General features: G+C 44.0%; 1 protein-coding gene across 1 annotated transcript in view; it reads left to right on the plus strand.

The window, feature by feature from the left end:
* The window catches only part of HPS3 (HPS3 biogenesis of lysosomal organelles complex 2 subunit 1), an 807,901-nt gene that overhangs the window by 576,082 nt on the left and 214,617 nt on the right, over positions 1 to 17,202 (plus strand). Inside the window, exon 13 of the mRNA XM_069618362.1 lies at positions 1,426 to 1,617. Within this exon, the coding sequence (XP_069474463.1) occupies positions 1,426 to 1,617 (192 nt within the window). The remainder of the gene's footprint in view (positions 1 to 1,425; positions 1,618 to 17,202) is intronic.

Below are 17,202 nucleotides of genomic sequence, written 5' to 3' on the forward strand. Positions count from 1 at the left end.
AGTTACTCATGGTGTCAAAGCAGCAACTGTCTCTCCCCCCGAGCCCTCCTAAATTCATGCTAACCCAAAAATACAATCTTAATGTGCTTGGTTCAGATGTACACCTTCTCCTTGCTTTTATGATAGCTCCACCCCCATAGTCCCCTTGGACTTTGACTTTATCTCCCATCCATCTATACCTAATGCTGCTGCAACCCCCCCTGTGTTTTCCTCAAATGTCAATTATGATACTGAAATGCATTTTTTTTATTTAAATAACTTTATTAGCAATGATCAAAAACTCTTAACGTCATTACTTGTCTTATAATATTGATCAATGCATGCAATTGGTCTGGAAAGAAAACCTCCCACGTTCCCCTCCATACCCCCTCTCTCTGGTCATGCATGAAAGATGCAGTACAGGTCTCTCACAACAGAGTGATCCAGCCACAGTCATCTTCGCCCTATCCCGGTGTTGTTATAGCATTACATTCAGCAATTGAAATGTATAACATGTCCTTGTGGGGCCATATCATCAGAAGGATACAATCGCCTGCTAAGTAATGCTGCCCTTATATGCTACCAGCTATTACTGTACAGGGGTTTCTCTCCCCAATCCTGAGCAAAGCTGTGAGCCGTTCCCTCATCCGGTCTGTTGTTTTAAGCCCACCTTGGTTGTACCATGCCATGGCGATAAGTCTTTTGGCCAATATCGATGCCAGGTCAACCAATTCGTCCAGCCATCTCACTGCTTGCATTTTTCGGTTTTAAGTTAATTCTGGGTATGATCATTGATCAGGTGATCATGGTTATTTCTGTCAGATACAAAACACTATTGTAATTAATGTTACTTACAGTTTTTGCAGTTAGTGAATGAGATGTCAGGAAGTATCAAAGTTAGTAGATTTTGAGGTGGTGAGGGAGAGGACTAGCTGTCAATTCAAAATGTGGCTGAGTAAGGTATGTTGAGCTTGGTTCACACCAAAATGATTTCTGAATTACTTGGTCTTGCACCCAGATTGGGCCCCCCTTCCCTGTGCACTATGTGCAGCTGGTAGTGCTTCTGCATCCTTTGGCTTTTCAACACAGTGACTGTGTTCTTAAAGATTCAATAGAAAATGAGCTTGCTCTCGCAACTGACAATCACGCTTTTGTGATCAAGTGTCTTATTTTGATTTTGAACCGTCTATTGAATGTTTGGATTGAGATTCTTTTTCCATGTTTCACCATTCATGTCGGTAAAGGATCCAGGTTTTCCCCTTTTGCAATAAATACAGGAACTCCTGCAGGAGCTTTATTCTTGATGTTTTTTTACTCATTGGTATACAGAGAGCTAATTACAGCAAGATGTACATTTTAAGAGCTATCAGATAACAACGACCATTTTGACTGGGATTTTACAGTAAATGCTTTCCATTGATGATTACCTTTGTGCTTCTGCTTTAGGAGCTGTGTGAAAGTTATGAAGACGACAATGTGCCACAGTTGTTGGTCGATTTCTGGGAATCCCTTGTCGTTTCTTGTCCTCAAGAGTCTATTCTTCAAGACCTTCTGCACAAACTTACTTCTCATTATATTGACATGATATCAAAAGTAAAACATCCTGATACCAAGCCACTGAAGACAACCGAAGATCTGGTAAAGGATATACTTCTTTCATGTTTTTTTATTACCAGTTCTGTACCAATGCACCCAATGGAACCTATTTTGTGGTGGTTTACTTATTTTGGGCACAGAAGAGAGAGAGACCTCTGTTGCATTTCCCTATCTACTGTGAGTGTTTATAGTTGTGTATTGCTGTCCTGGAGGTGGGGGAGAGGGTGAAGTATTTAAACTGACTAGATCAGAATTGTAAACCATTGAACATGGTCTCAATTTTCTGTTACCCTGCATCAGTGAGCGTGTGAAGACTTGCATAGCTCATTATACAGAGTTATCCATTGCTTAGCACTGAACTGCTTAGTTCAACATATAAATGTGCTGGACTCACTGCAAATTAGATGGAATGCTTGGAGGATCTTCGTCAGCCCTTAGGCTGAGTCAGTAGGCAGACATTTTTTTATAAAAGCACACTTAGCAACCTGCCAAGAGTAGGCATTTACAAAGCTGTTAGTTGTGGCGGCTATCCTCTGCCAACCGATTTGTAAAATCGGGAACTTTTTCAGAATATCTTTAGATGTGTTTACAAGTTTGACCTAAAATTATTTTCATTGGAGGGTAAATGCTATTTATTTTTGATTCTAAAAACCCCAAATAGATTTTGAAATGTGTTGACTTAATGAGATCATCCCTATATTCAAGGCTGTCTTTACTTTACCACACTGACCAGAGATGGGCTGCTTGCCTTATGCATATCTTTTACGAGTGCATGTAGTGGTCGATAGACTTAAAAATAAAATGGCTAATAGTACTCCAACTGAAAATGCTTCACTGTACATCCCTTCACACACATGAAGCAAACATGTGTTGATATTTTTCTTATGTTGCACCAGATACAGTCTTCTGTCGGTTCAATGTTGAAAAATTCCCATGGGAAAAAGTCGGCAGATACACGATTTTTTTTTCTTTCTCTGTTAACCCCTAAAAGCCTTCCCCCACATATTATAGTGCAGATATGAATTACTATTTTAACTCAAGTCCTAGACTATTTCGGGAAGTGCTTGATTTTCATGGGAGTGCAAACTTTGGTGGTGTCAGGTACTGTCAGGTTGGAGTGACATATTCTTTTACATACAGTAACATATACTCATTTACATTGGGTCAGGGGAGACACATATTTAGTATAGAAAGGTTTTGGGAAGTTATTATGGGTTATATTTTTAAACAGCCAATTTTGCCCTTAACCTTCATTGCAGTCTATGGAAAATGCCCCAAGCCAAGATGGAGGTTCTCAGTCTAAATTCTAATTGGCTGGAGTTTATAGGGAGGACAGTGAACATTCTAAACTGCCTTTCATCGTCTTTGCCCAGCTGAGAGGTCGTGTGCTAAGCTGCTCCTTCTTAACTTGTTCAGGGGTGTCAAGTTTCAAGCAGTCGAGCGGCATCTTTGAAAATATAACAGGAGTCGTGTATGGAGTTTCGTGGAGACACAGGACAGGAGTGAGAAATTTCCAATTTTCTGAGAAAAGAAGTTTTCAAGACTCTATCACGAGATAAGTGACTTTCCATGTTTTGATAAACTTTGTAAAAAGGTTATATTAATTTAAAAGGATTGAAATCGCAAACTCGTATCTAAAAACTGTAGCGCGTACGTTTGTTTTCTTTCCTACGTATCATTTCAAACTAGCGCGTGATTTTTCCGTTACCTTGAGCCTGCGCGAGTGACTCTGCGCGTGAGAGTGAAGCGCGAGCGTGAACTTTTGACTCGCGTTTTCTGTTCATATACGCGAGGGTTTTGCTACGCGAGTTTGCGTGTGTATTTTATTACGCGTTTCGAATCTGCGCATGCGCAAGAACAAATCTATGTGGAGCTTCCGCGCGAGCTCTCAGAAGTGTCACGTGATAAAATAAAAGCGCGTGTGCTTTTTCCCGCGATTTGGTTTTTGCGCGTGTGCGTATTTTTTTGTGGGTTGGACTTTAGCGCGAGTGTGTTTAACTCGCGTCGTGGACTTTAGCGCGTGTGTGTTTACCCGCTATTTGGATTTTCAGCGCGTGTGCGTATTTCCCGCGACTTGGATTAAAGCGCGTGTGTTTTATCCCACGGTTTGGATTTTCAGCGCGTATGCGTTTTACCCGCGGTTTGGATTTTTAGCGTGTGTGCAGGATTTTTCCACGTGAAAATTTCATCGCAAGTTTAAAACCGTTCAAGAGTAAAAGACACTCTAAAAAGAAAATATAAAACGAAATACAAGAACTTAAAAGAACTTCCTTAAACTTATTTAAAGAACTTAAGACTTTGTTCAAGAATCTTGAGGTTAAAAAGACGAACTACAAAGTTAAATATTACATTCATGGACCTACTGAGAAGGCTGAATGATCTTTAAGATTCTGGTCAACAAGTAAGGAAGTCTTGTCTGCTTATCACTTCTCTGGGCATTCTGAAGAGAAGTACCAGGTGAAGAACCAGCTAGTCGATAGCTTCCAGCCTGGTGTTTGTTAATTTGTCCTTTCCCCCTTTCCCCTGGAAGTGAGGTAAACTGAGCGGTTATATATATTATCAGCTCAGAGTGCCACATTTTGGGTGGATTGTCGGGGGTTCAGCAGCTTCCGCAGACACCAGGATCTCAGCCTGACAGGTGGCAACCTTTTCCCAGGCAAATTCATCACTGGATACCCTTCTGGCCATACTAGCTGAGTTTTTGATGGTGCTGGGAGTGGGTTTATTGTGAGTCTGTGCACCTTCCAGGAAGAACCTAATTTTGATGATGGCAGCATGCATTTCTAAAGCAGGATTGAGCTCTGCTGGTCCCACTAGATCCCAGATCCTTGCTCCTGTCAGTTCTACTCCAAGCCATAATCCTTCATCTGTGCTCAAAGAGGAACTCCCTACCTCTTTTGATGAAAGAAGCAAGTCACAGAACACTGGATTAGACTGGACGCTACTTCTTGTGAACACCATAGGGTGTGTAGAGTGGAACTTGCTATGGTCTCCTTCCACTAGAGTTTCGATATTGAACAGCTGGCCAATTAGTGGTCATTTAACTACCAGGTCAAGTACCCAAGTTCAACATTGCATCAGGGTTCCTGGGAAGATGTCACAACCCCACATCCAAGAATGCCACGAGAACCCCAATTCCCAGAGAACATTGCCAGGGATTAAAAAAGGTCAGCGTACCGGAGCAGCAAACATTTTACAGCTGAGGACTGTTTGTGAACCTGCAGTTTTTGCGAACCCCCTTTGCCTTTGGGCTTAATCTGCTAGTTTACCTCAAGAGAAACAGGTGCATAAGTGATTGCAGACCACACCTGTTAGCTCTCATATAGCCGAGGATATCCGAAAATGAGTTTATCAGCCAAGTGAGACAGTGGGATGCTGCTCAGCCTCTGACAGGGCTGAAAACAATTCCAAGATGATGTATGGCCACATGCACCCTGGAAACCTGGTAGCTGCATATTACCATTAATAGAAGGCCTCCAATACCAAACCTAGATTAACAATGACATATTGAGAGGAATTGATAATCCAAAGGGGAATAACCAATCACAGACGAGAATATAAAACCACATGGGGAAGAGACAACCTCAGGAACTATTCCCCAGCCTAAGGACTATCAAACAGGTTGGAAAAGTTCTGTAAGAGGGAGAATCCCGGAGGAAGCAAACATGATTGTGGGTGCTGCCTGGATTCAAAAGGAGACTGCGAAAGGAAGAAGCTTAGGGGAGTGCTTGGGAGGAAGCCACATGCTTCCACACCTACCCTGGATACACAGGGGAAGCTGCTACCTGGAAAGAGGTAGTCTGTGCCATTGCCAGCCTTCGGCAGTCACCTTAGAGAGGACTTATCCATAGAAGGGCAGTTCCATTCTATGCCTCGTCAGATAATCATAGGAGGAGTTCACGTAATAACAAACTGTCTAGCAAACCCAGGGGAGAAAACGTTTTTGAGTCCAAGTTGAAGGGGTCTGCCAAGCCTCGGACTCGTGCTACATTGTTTCTTGCGCATCCTTTTACAGAACGCTATGGGTTACCATGGAAATGCTGGCGGCCATGGTATTCGCGTAGATGTTCAGGCCTATGGTGCAGTCCTGTGCGTACGGTCAGGTGACCAGTACTTAAGCCGCGTCTCCGCGCACAGCGGCGCGTCTGAATTTATCTATTTTCAAAGCTACGTACCTTGTACCTTGTTTTCTTGACTTCTTGAATCCCCTGCCCGCCTTGTGACCTACCTTGCTCCTTCCATGTCATCGCTCTCAAGTCTTACCTGCTCATACCCGACCCGGAACGGCCAAGGACTGCATACGCTTATTCCCTCACGTCTTACCTGCTCATACCAGACCCGGAACGGCGACGGACTGCACTTGGCTAATCCCTCATGTCTTACCTGCTCAAACCAGACCCGGAACGGCCATGGACTGCACTCGGCTAACCCCTCAAGTCTTGCCTGCTCATATCCTACCCTGAATGGCCACGGACTGCACACGGCTAATCCCTCAAGTCTTACCTGCTCATATCCGACCCGGAACGGCCACGGACTGTACGCGGCTAATCCCCCAAGTCTTACCTGTTCATACCGAATCCGGAATGGCCACGGACTCCATCCATCTATCCCCTCAAGTGTTACCTGCTCAAACCAGACCATGAACGGCCACAGACTGCACTCGGCTAATCCCTCAAGTCTTACCGGCTCATATCCGACACGGAACGGCCACAGACTGCACTTGTCTAATCCTCCAAGTCTTACCTGCTCATAACGAACCTGGAACGTCCACGGATTGCAATTACACCATTTCACAACTCTTACCTGTCTCATATCTTTTTCTGGAACTGTCAAAATACACTTTGGACATTCAGGACTGCTGCGCATCGACGCAAGGACCAAAGGACATTGGCGCATCGGCGCAGGATCAAAGAGACATCAGCCCAACAGCGCCAGGATCAATTAACTCTTTAGGCGTCCTCGTGCTGGCGGGTATAGGAAAACAGAACATTGTGTTTCTCGGACTGCAATTTCATTCCCAACTCTTCTGCAGCAACTATCCAGGGCACTCATTTGGTAAGCTGAAGACTACTTTTTTATTCCTTTCTTGCTATTTCCAATTCGGTCCCAGTCTGATTTTCTTGTTTTTGAGTATCAGTTCAGTATCTTGCTTTGGAACATCCATTGCCTTATTCCTCATGTTAATGTCTGATTAATTATCTTGCAGCCAGCTGTTGGAGTACCAGGATGTACCATATTTTCTGGCAATACTCACCTCAATCTGTCCTTTCGTACTCTTGAAGGGTATATTGTCAGAAAGCCTGAATTGCATCACGACGTGTCAAGCCACCACTACCATATTGCGCCTCTGTGTCCTAACAGGCAGACTGCTACGAGAAAGGCGGACCTAGGAAATGTTCCTGAACAGAGAAGAAAGTCTGAAAGTGAAGCGCTTGTTGCAGAGAGCTCTGCGATAGGAGAATGACATAGTATAGTCTGCCTGAAAAGGACCTTGAATTGAGGGTGGGGGAAATTTCCATAAAAGATAATGCTGAGAAGCCCAAAGTCTGGGAGAGACTACAAGTGAATGTTGTGAAACCCAACGTTTAGGTGAGACCTCAAGTGAATGCTGCAAAACCCAAGATCAAGAAGAGACCTCCAGTAATTCTGTGAAACTGAAGGACCCGAAGGAGACCCACATTCTGCAAGGTGTGTGGCAGGATAGTAAATGAATGTTGAAGAAACTAGAAGCTTGGGCAAGCCTGAAAGAAGGATCCTCAGAAAAGGAACCAAAGAACCTGACACCTGGGAAAAGTCATCTGAGGCATTTTGAAAGCAGAAAGACTGAAGAGTGGTCCAGACTGTGAGTAAACCCTTGAAGAGCCTTCACAGGAGAACCTATCAGTTTTGCTTTTCTTAGTTTAGGGCTGGACATTTAGACTAGGAATTGTTAATACTTTTGTTGGCTGAACATTTTGCTGAAAGCTTAGGGTAGGTAGGAGGCTGAAGACTTGCTAAGACTAGGATTAAAAACTTTCTGTCGGCCACATATTTGAAAATTGTTTTGTTGTGTATGTTGCTGCAGGAGGGCAAGATCTCTTAACGTTATGATTTGGGCATGCATCCTTGAAATTGTTGGACACTTAACAAGAACCCACTTTACATTGGTAAATCACTGACAATATTTGGTTAATGGTTAATAAAAACATTTTGTGGCACTATGCTCCTGTGTGTAGTGTGTAAACTACTTGTCCTCACCATGTCTCTCAACTGCTTTTTCGATATTTACCTCTGCACTTTAGTCTAGTTAATTTGTTCTTCGGAAATCATTTACTAGTCATATGCCAACAACTCCCATACACTGATCACAAACCCTTAAATGTTTGTGTGCAGTTCATGACTGGAGCACCAAAAACTGTCGCAAAACTAAAACCGATCCTTGCACAGTAAAAACAATGAAACATTTGCCCTTGTTAGCTAAGATCTTACTTCAAGCACATTACATTTCTTCAAAATGAAGTCTTGGTTCGACCAAACTTGCAGAATGCCATAGGCTTTTATTTAGAATACAATGGCTATTAGTGTTATAGTAGAAATTGAGATAGAATTCTTTATTCTAATACATCTTTCCTACCAAACATACACATTATATATATATTTCTGAGGCTTGTGAATCTGCTTACAGTCACATGCTTTGTACAGGCAGCCATCTAGTGTTTGTCCTGGAGTATATCGAAGAAGAAGTGGCATTGGAAGGGTGTTCCTGTCACACTATCCTTATTACTTGTGTACAGAGACCCATGATCCTTCATGCTTGTTTTCTTTTCTGCAGTCTGTTGGCCACAAGTATTTGGGGTGGAGAAAGTGTCCTTCATTCAACGGCAGAATGCTTCTTTGAGTCTGATGGACAAAAGATTAACACTGGGAAGGATCACAAAAGATTAACACTGGGAAGGATCTGACAGTACTCAAAACCGGTCGATGACCAATGCTGCCAAGGCATACAATATAATAGGGAGCGCTAGGGGGGGTCAGTTTTTTCTATGGTTATGCCCTTAGAGAGTACCTCTTTTCCCTTCCCTGTCCTTTCCCAAGGCTCTGCCTAATTCCAGACACCCTAATTGATAACACCCCGTTAAAATGATATCCCGACTGCAGCTCCAGAGTCCCTAGGAAGGATACATATAAAGTGTGCATTAATAGCCTTTCAAGGAATCATGCTCAAGAACCTCAAGAACCTTAATGGGAATCCAAAAAAGACTGGGTGGCATACGCCATGCAACCTGGACTGGTGCCTCGGCAGAGGGTCTCAACATCAGGGTTTTGGCGGCAGGGATTGACGGTGACCCCGAGAAGGAAGCCATGTGTTGAGGCATTCAACAGGGAAGGCCTCGCAGCTGGCCCCCAGCTCCGAAGACCTGGTGTCACATTGCACTGTGGAGAAGTCCTCTGGTGAGCGAGACGTTGCCTGTCCTCAAAAGGAAAAACACAGACACGAGTGGGAACCCATTACAAGAGGCTCACTGAGAAAACAGGATTGACTCTAAGTCACAAGGAGTCAGACCGGGCCCAGGTGTCCAGCACAGTAAGTGCAGACGTCGATAAACAAAAACTCAATTCACCAGCCTAACTCCCTGGGGAAAAACCTAAGGGTTCAAGAAAAGGGATTCCATAAGAAAACAACATCCAACCCCACAGAAAACACCTATCGAGGAAGGGCCTACTCCTCCCTAGTTTATTAAAAGAAAAAAGGGCAGTTTTGAACTCTCAGAACCCCTGCGTAGTTTGGGGACATTACGAGGTGGAAGTGGTTGAGATAAAAAAAACTCCCACTTAATCACCAGTCATCTCAGAGACTACACTTCATGCCCAAAAGTGTGGAGTATGAAGGATTTTAAGGACACTATGGCCAAGGTTGTAACGTTCATTGAGGAAAGTAAGCGTAGGTCATAGAAAAGACATTCAGACATGTTCACTGCTGATGCACAACAAACTTAACAAAAACACTGCAAGACCCCACTGGCATGTCGGGGGCCTACACAATGTGGTGTGAGAAGCATTTGTGCAGCCAGCAATAACTGGTTTTCTTCAGGTGGCATGAGATGGCAATAAGGGCAGAGCCATCTAAAGTGTTGTCTTTCATGAGGATGCTAGCATATATTGGCAGAGACAGCATGAACATGTTTTCTTATTACAACATTACTGTGCATAATATTACTGGCCACGCAGAGTGGCTGTTGCATTTGGATCCCAGGGACCAGGTACCGCTCCTTTGCTTCTACACTAGGTGAAAAATGTAAGGTTTGATTAATAATCTTTTATCTTTCACCGAGTGCAGTGCACAGCGTGCCCCTGCAGCAGAATTATCTTAATGGGCATTGCACATATGTGGGGTCCTAGCTGGCCCGGAGTGTGGGTGGCCCGTGATTTGTATAAAGCTTGGAGGGAGGCCCTCATTATTGCTCACAGGTGGCCCCCACATTTTGCTAGGCTGCTGCCAGACCCTGCTCCTGTGAATGAGGGTGATGCATACCTAGACACAAAGGATGATGATGTAGATCAGGGGGAATACTCCCCAGATGAGGAAGAGCATGTAGACCCCAACGATCAGATGGTGCCACCAGATGAAGACGAACTGCCTTTAGCATCCTTGCCAACAGAGGACAACTTTCAGTACACAACCTTACCTAAAAGGTCTGCATCTGATGGGGTCATGGATTTTATTCAGGATGTCCTGGAAGAAAAGCAAACCGGCACCCATTGCAGGTCATTCATTGCATATCATTACTAAAATCACTAAAGAAACGCATTGAAAACTCTCTCCGCCATCCTGTGAAAAATACAAGCCTTCTCCATGTGATCCTATGTACATCCCGGGTCCCTCAGGCCAGCACCAACTAGCAGCAACCACAGCCCACAAACGGGCCAATGCACCACTCCCTAATACCGAACACTGCCTGGAAAGAGAAAGTAGAAGGGTACATACTTTTGGCAGAAAGATTGCCACCTTGGCAGATTATAGCACACTCTTAGCCAACACGACTAATGCGCAGATATAATGGACTGTCTGTCATGGAAACCATCAACCTGAACCTCTTCATCCAAATAGTGATCATTGAACATTAACCCACTGGTGGGCAGGAGAAAATGACAGTGATCATATTGAATTTATGTTTCAGCCCAGAGAAGTACACTCTTAAGAGATTCATGACAAGTATAACAGACAAAGCGGACGGGAGATCCACACATAATATCATGCAGATATCTAAACATGAGACTCATAAGCAAACAAGGAAACCCCCTCCCCAAGATCAACCTACTGTAAGGAACTCATGGTGGCAACAGTAAAGACAGACACAAGTGATCACAGTTCAAGAGTGTTTATTAAACTGTATATACGGGTTGGGAAAACGCCTAATCTAAACCTAAATCTAAGATGGGAGCAAGCTACGACCATCAAATAATAGTCAGTCTTAGGGGCGTGTTGTCAAAATAAAAGGGCCTATACTAAGAAAAACCTATTGCCAATCCTTACAACTAATACGAAAAGAGTGTGGGATTGGATTCACAGGGAAGAAAGAAGTGTTCAAAACTGATAAGTCAGGATGCGGTAGCCGGGGGTCTCCCTTTGTCGTGACACGCTGTAATTTAGCCCCAGAGGCGGATGGCTTTACTCGTGGACACGACCTTCTTCACGTGGACACAACCCTGGAACCTGGCTAGACCAGTAGGCTCAGGTCTCCTCCGACAGGAGGGAGATCTTTCTATCAATGTATCCTTGTCATGCTCAATTGTACAGGCAAGAGATTAATTGATCAAAAGAGCAGTGTGACAGTTCAGATAGGTCACGGACACCAGCTGTAAACCAAAGGAACAGGTATCAGCTGAGGTATACCCAAACTAGACAGTGAATTGCTAAGCAGTTTGGACTAACCTGAGTCTTCAGATCAACCACTCCGGACCAGAATACTGATCAATGTTTTGCAGGCCTGGATGTTGGCATACTGGCTCTTATTTGGATGGCAGACCCTATAGGAACAGAAGACCAATAAGAGCCAATCCGGGTGAGGGGTAAATGGAGGATGCAAGGAGTGTCCCTTACCTAAATGGCAAATGACAGGAATCAGTAAGATGCTGTAGTTGTGGTAATCCAAAGGTTAAGCAAATGGTAACAAACAACAGCAAAGGAGGGAGGATTAGTAAGGTAAGGGGCCTTCTTCCCGGTCAGCATGAGGACGTACTAGCAACGGGATGGAGCACGTGGAGGAGCAGGATAGAGTCTTTAGTTCTGTGCTCAGATAGAAATCCAGGACCAAACCCGAAGGAAACCATGAGGAAGAAGGAGGTTCGCAACATGCCAGCATAACTAAACAATCTGTTAAGCAATTGGAGCCCAGAAAGCTTAGCAGGGGTCTAACAGGTTGCGGGCAGCTGAGGTACAGAATGTTAGGCAGGCGGAGTCCCTAGAGACGTGGCAGCGGTCTATCAGGTTGTGAGCAGGTAAGGTACAAAACGTTATGCAGGCGGAGTCCAGGTACGTAGCAAAGTCAGCGTTGGTGGAGTCAAAGGCAAAAACAGAAGGACAAGCAGGAGGAGTTTGGAACTACGGCTGCTTTCCTGACCAGGAACACACAAGGATGGATACTGGACTGGGAAACAAGGTCAGAGACCGCGAGCATGGGACGAAAATGGGAAACGACGATGGGCCGCAACTTCAAACAGAAGCAAGGAGTTACGACCCGCCAAGATTTTAAAGAGAGCAAGAGGTGGGGCGAGCGGCATCAGCCGCAAGCAACTGAACCAGCTTGCGTCTTGTTCCCCTGGCAACGGTACGTGCAGCCAAGCGCCTTGCACTACCGTACTGTCCCCAAGGTTGCCAGGGCAACCTTCAACGCTGCAGGAATGAAGCATTTTGGGAATGTGAAATATGAGGGGCCTTAAGCCTGGGGCATGGCGAGACCGTGTATTCTTGTGAGGGGTATTCTGGTGAGGGAGTGCCACATTCCTGACACCCTTCCCCACGTTTTGAGCACGGGACAAGGTGGGACTCCGAAGCACAGCACAGGCTCGAGCTTTACCAGCACAAGTTTACAGTTCTGTTCTTAGATATCAGGGCCTTCGTTGGTTAAATCTCTTTTCTACAAAAAGTCTCTTGCCTCCGAGAACCTGATGTGTTCCAAAATAATAAACAAAAGTTCCTTTCTGCTTGCACGTTGGGTGATGCCTATTCACCCCTTGATCTCCCTCTTCCGGGCTCAGTTCCACAAAAGTTCCTTTTGATGTTGGGACCTTCGGTGGTTAACTCTCTTGGTTCCGAGGGCCTGATAGGTTCAAAACCTACAAAAGTTCCTTTCGGATTGCACTTGGGGGTGATGATTCTTCACCCCTGGCTCCCCCTCTTCTGGGCTCAGACCGCTCTCGAATATGAGCCTCCCTCCATCGGGTTAGCTATGGTTTGGATTCAAACACTTTTATCTGTTACATTCACATGTCGTTGGGTGATGGCTTTTCACCCCTGGATCCCCCTCTTCCGGGCTCAGACCCTTCTCGAATGTTTGCCTCCCTCCATCGGGTTCACTATGGCTTTTCTTGGTGGCTGTTGACTTCTCACCCTTGGATCCCCCTGTTCCGTGCTCAGACCCCTCTCAAATATTGGCCTCCCTCAGTTGCGTTCACTACAGCTTTTCAAATCAATTCCTCTTATGGCATTCACAAATCTTAATATCTTTTTAAACAGTTCACTGTGGGCACCCCTCTTTCTGCCATTTTCTAACTTTCATTTATCACAGTTCGGTTTCTTATCGGCTCTCCCCTCGACTCACTGGCTGTGATGAACCGCTTTGCTTTTCCTGTCTCTGGACAAACTTTTAATTACATTTCCTTTTAAGTAAAAATAAAATCTCATTTTACATCTCCCCTATATTGCACATCTCTCCCATCTAAACAATGTAGTTGAATCGTTATTTCATAATTACAGTACTTCAAGCCCTCCATTTCATTATTGTATTATTATCCTTCGTGTATTCCATAATTAAATCAAGAACTTTTATCTCTTACAGCCACTAGTTGTTACTCAGGATTTTGTCCAGAAAATCAATTACCGTGCATGTGCACATTTGATTTCTACCCAACAGAATTAATTGCCTCCACGTTTCCATATCCAAGTTCTTCGGAGCAAACTTTCCCAGGAAAAAAACACCTTTGTATATTCAGTGCAGTGCACTCGATTATCAGGTGTTTTACTGACTCCACATTAATTTTGCAGAAGCGACTATGGTTATCCAAAACTTCCACATAGTGTCTCAAGTGCATCATCTCTTTAGTTGGGTACAGGTTCAATCGCAGCCACAGAAACTGATTGCGATGATAGTATCTAGGGAACCTCTCCAAATAGTTTGGGATACTTTGAATTGCTCTAGGTTCACACATTAAATCCAATGAGGACATGTATTTTAATCTTTTATTAATGGTTTCAATCCAGTCCATATAGGTCAGCTTTCTCTTCAAAGCACAGGGATTGTTTTTAAGTGTATCAATCGAAATGTCTAAATGATCTAACTGTTGTAGACATTTCTTATGCCATGTGCTCAATAGTCCTGTATATGACTCAGATGTTGGTAAATCTAGTATATGGTATGGTTTTGCTGATGACGTCATCACTTTGCGCAATAGTGACACTTTTTTCCATAGTACTATTGCTTGCAATGAGTGTAGCCCCAATTCGTAGTGGATTGGTACAATCAGAACATGTCTTGGCATATGCAGGACCTTTCTCCAGAAGTAGCTTTCCAACCCATTCCATAGTGTCCAGCTTCTATTTAAGCCTGTTTCACTGTCGAATGTTATTGTAGCTGTTACCTTCTGCCAATGAAATTTATTGAAATAGTGCTACCCAAACTGCAGCCCAGGACAAACAAAACATATATTTAGAAACCAGCATGCGGGCACGACATGGAACATGAACATAATGGCAACAAAGCAATCTAGGAGGACCAGTGAATGAAACATTAAACATGTCTATTCTGTGTCATGGACTCTTGTATTTTATAAGGGTTTCAATAAACCATAAATAATAATACAAAATAAAAAAAATAAGCTCACAAGCTATCAACCCACCAGAAACCTCAGATCTGGTTTTGCTCTTCTCCTTTTTATCCCCCACTACAACTCCACCAAATTGGGCGGATCACCTATCTCTGTCCAATCCCCCTCCATCTGGATCTCCCTTCCACTCTGTATCCGTCACATTGACAACTATCTCTCCTTCAGAAAGGCCCTAAAAACTTGGCTATTCCCCACAGCAACCTGAAACGTTCTCCCCCACCCCCATTTCTGTCATCACGGCATCGTTCACATGCATCTGCCTCAACCACTTCACAACACCAACAAGTCATGTATACATACACCAACAGGCGGATGCCGGCCGTTGAAGCAATGTCCAGCCCTGCACACTCAATCCCCACACCCCCCATTGTATATTAACACACAACAGCCCACCTGACCACCTTCTCTCTGCCTGCTCTGCACACGCATCCTGTATATAGCTCCTGACAGTCTAAGGGTAGGCGCTATACTACTCAAGAAAGGTTTTAGGATAGCCTACCCAGGGCATGAAATAAGTACTGGGTTCTCATCTATTGCACCCCTCCTTGACTGCACATTTAGAGGTTCCATACTGATAGGCTGTCTACTGTCATAGGGATTGATGATAAATGCACTCAGAATATATTTGGTACTTGAATCATAAGGTCCAGGATGCCAGCTTGTCTATCACGCTTAGAAGATGTACTTGTCCATCATATTCTATTCCACCAAGAGATAGCGCAGCCTCTTATAGATGACTTTAGCACCCAACTGCTTGAAACACTAGGCTCCGTCCAAGCCTGAAGGTCTGTATGCGTGCACCTCTTAAGTGAATTTCGGCCACAGACATGGCTTCCCACCTGCATGCATTACAATGCAGTGACGACTACGACAAAATCCGGTCTTGCTGGACACTTAACAAGTCTTTCTTGCTATCACACATACTCCCCTCCCCCACTCGGCACCCATCCTTGTGCCTGACTTCATGGGTAGCTTTTTGGAGCTCAGCCAGCCCTCATAACTCCTTATCCTGGCCTAATGCGCACATGCAATCTAGCCCTCACACAATTTTCCACCAGGACTTCGGTCCCCCGAGGGCATTCCCATCCTAAGCCTAATGAGGCCATAATAATGGGATAAAGGCGCTATACAAATGACGACTACTACTATTCCGGTGTTGGCTCAGAATGCCCCCACAATTCTCCAATTTCACCAATCTCTCAAAACATGGCTATTTCAACAACACCTGACCAAGGACTAATTCCAGTGTACGCACATATTGACGCACAGACCTCGCAGTACTGCCCTACTGTTAAAAGATGTCAGTCCAAATGCTGGCTCTCATACTCCGTACAGCGCTCCGCTGCTCTCTAGCTAGATGCGCACTTAAAAATCAAAATGAAAAAAAAATAAAATTCACCAGGCCACTTTGACTTCCCGTTCGGTCTCATAGGAAGTCCCTGAGGAAGTTGAAAAAGCTATGGCCTTTAAGCCTCCGTGCAATAGGGCTAATTCATCTGGCAAAAGAGGGCATCTGTACTGTTACCCGACCTTCTTGAGCAGTGAGCGTGGGAGCCCCTTTCAAGGTTGAGGGAAATTATGCCGGGACGCCCCCCTAGACCTGGACCCTCAATTGGCTTGTTTTGTACAAATATTTACATAGTGAAAGTGGAAAACCTATTCCGATTGTCTTGTAACTCTTTGAGAATATTGTCACATCTTTTATGGTGATGTTAGATACAACATGTTTATTATTGCACTAATGTTATTTACCAAATATTAGGCAGTCTATTATAAATAAATCTTTTCCAGTGGCTTGGCTAGTGAGTTGGCTTTTAAGGCCAAGCCAGACTTTCGGTTTCACTCTGTCCCGGTCCTCATATACATTTCGTAGCTTGCCCATCTCTACCAGCATGCTATGATACCTTGTTTTATGTCATGCTATATTATGTCATGTTTTGTGATGTCAGATTTGCAATGTCCTGCTGCTGTGTACAAGGTCAACATGGGCTGTAAAGGAGCTGGAAGGTGATATATGAAACCAAATAAATGCTCAAATAATTGAATGCATGTTAAAAGCACAACGTTCAAATAAAGGACCACAACACTGAATGCAGACCTTCAAATATAAGCTTCTAAGCAGACCCTGCAACCCTTCTAAGCCTATAATTCCCCTGGCGTCCACCATTAACAGAACAAGCTAACTGTAGCCCAGATTATTTTTTTTTATTGTAATATTCAGTTAATACAAACTTTTGTTACAAAGAACACTCCTATCTCGTCTAGCAAGGCAGAAACGTTAAACATAATCGGACGCAGAAAGAAAAGAAGAAGAAAGAATAGAAAAAGAAGAAGAAAAATCCTACTAATCAGTAGTTGGTATCACGTCCATGAAATAGACAACAGCACATAATAGTTTGATGTTATGCCGTGACAACACCTGGATCCACCAATCTTTCATGTTTCCGTTTAATGGAGCAAAAAGTCTGAGAAAAAGACATCTCTGTTTAGTGATTTCCACACATTCTGTTAAGTGCATTAGTGTTTCTGGTTCTGCCTTGCAAT

The sequence above is a fragment of the Ambystoma mexicanum genome, chromosome 10, assembly GCF_040938575.1.
Source record: "Ambystoma mexicanum isolate Mex_15411 chromosome 10, UKY_AmexF1_1, whole genome shotgun sequence".
Classification (NCBI taxonomy): Eukaryota; Metazoa; Chordata; class Amphibia; order Caudata; family Ambystomatidae; genus Ambystoma; species Ambystoma mexicanum.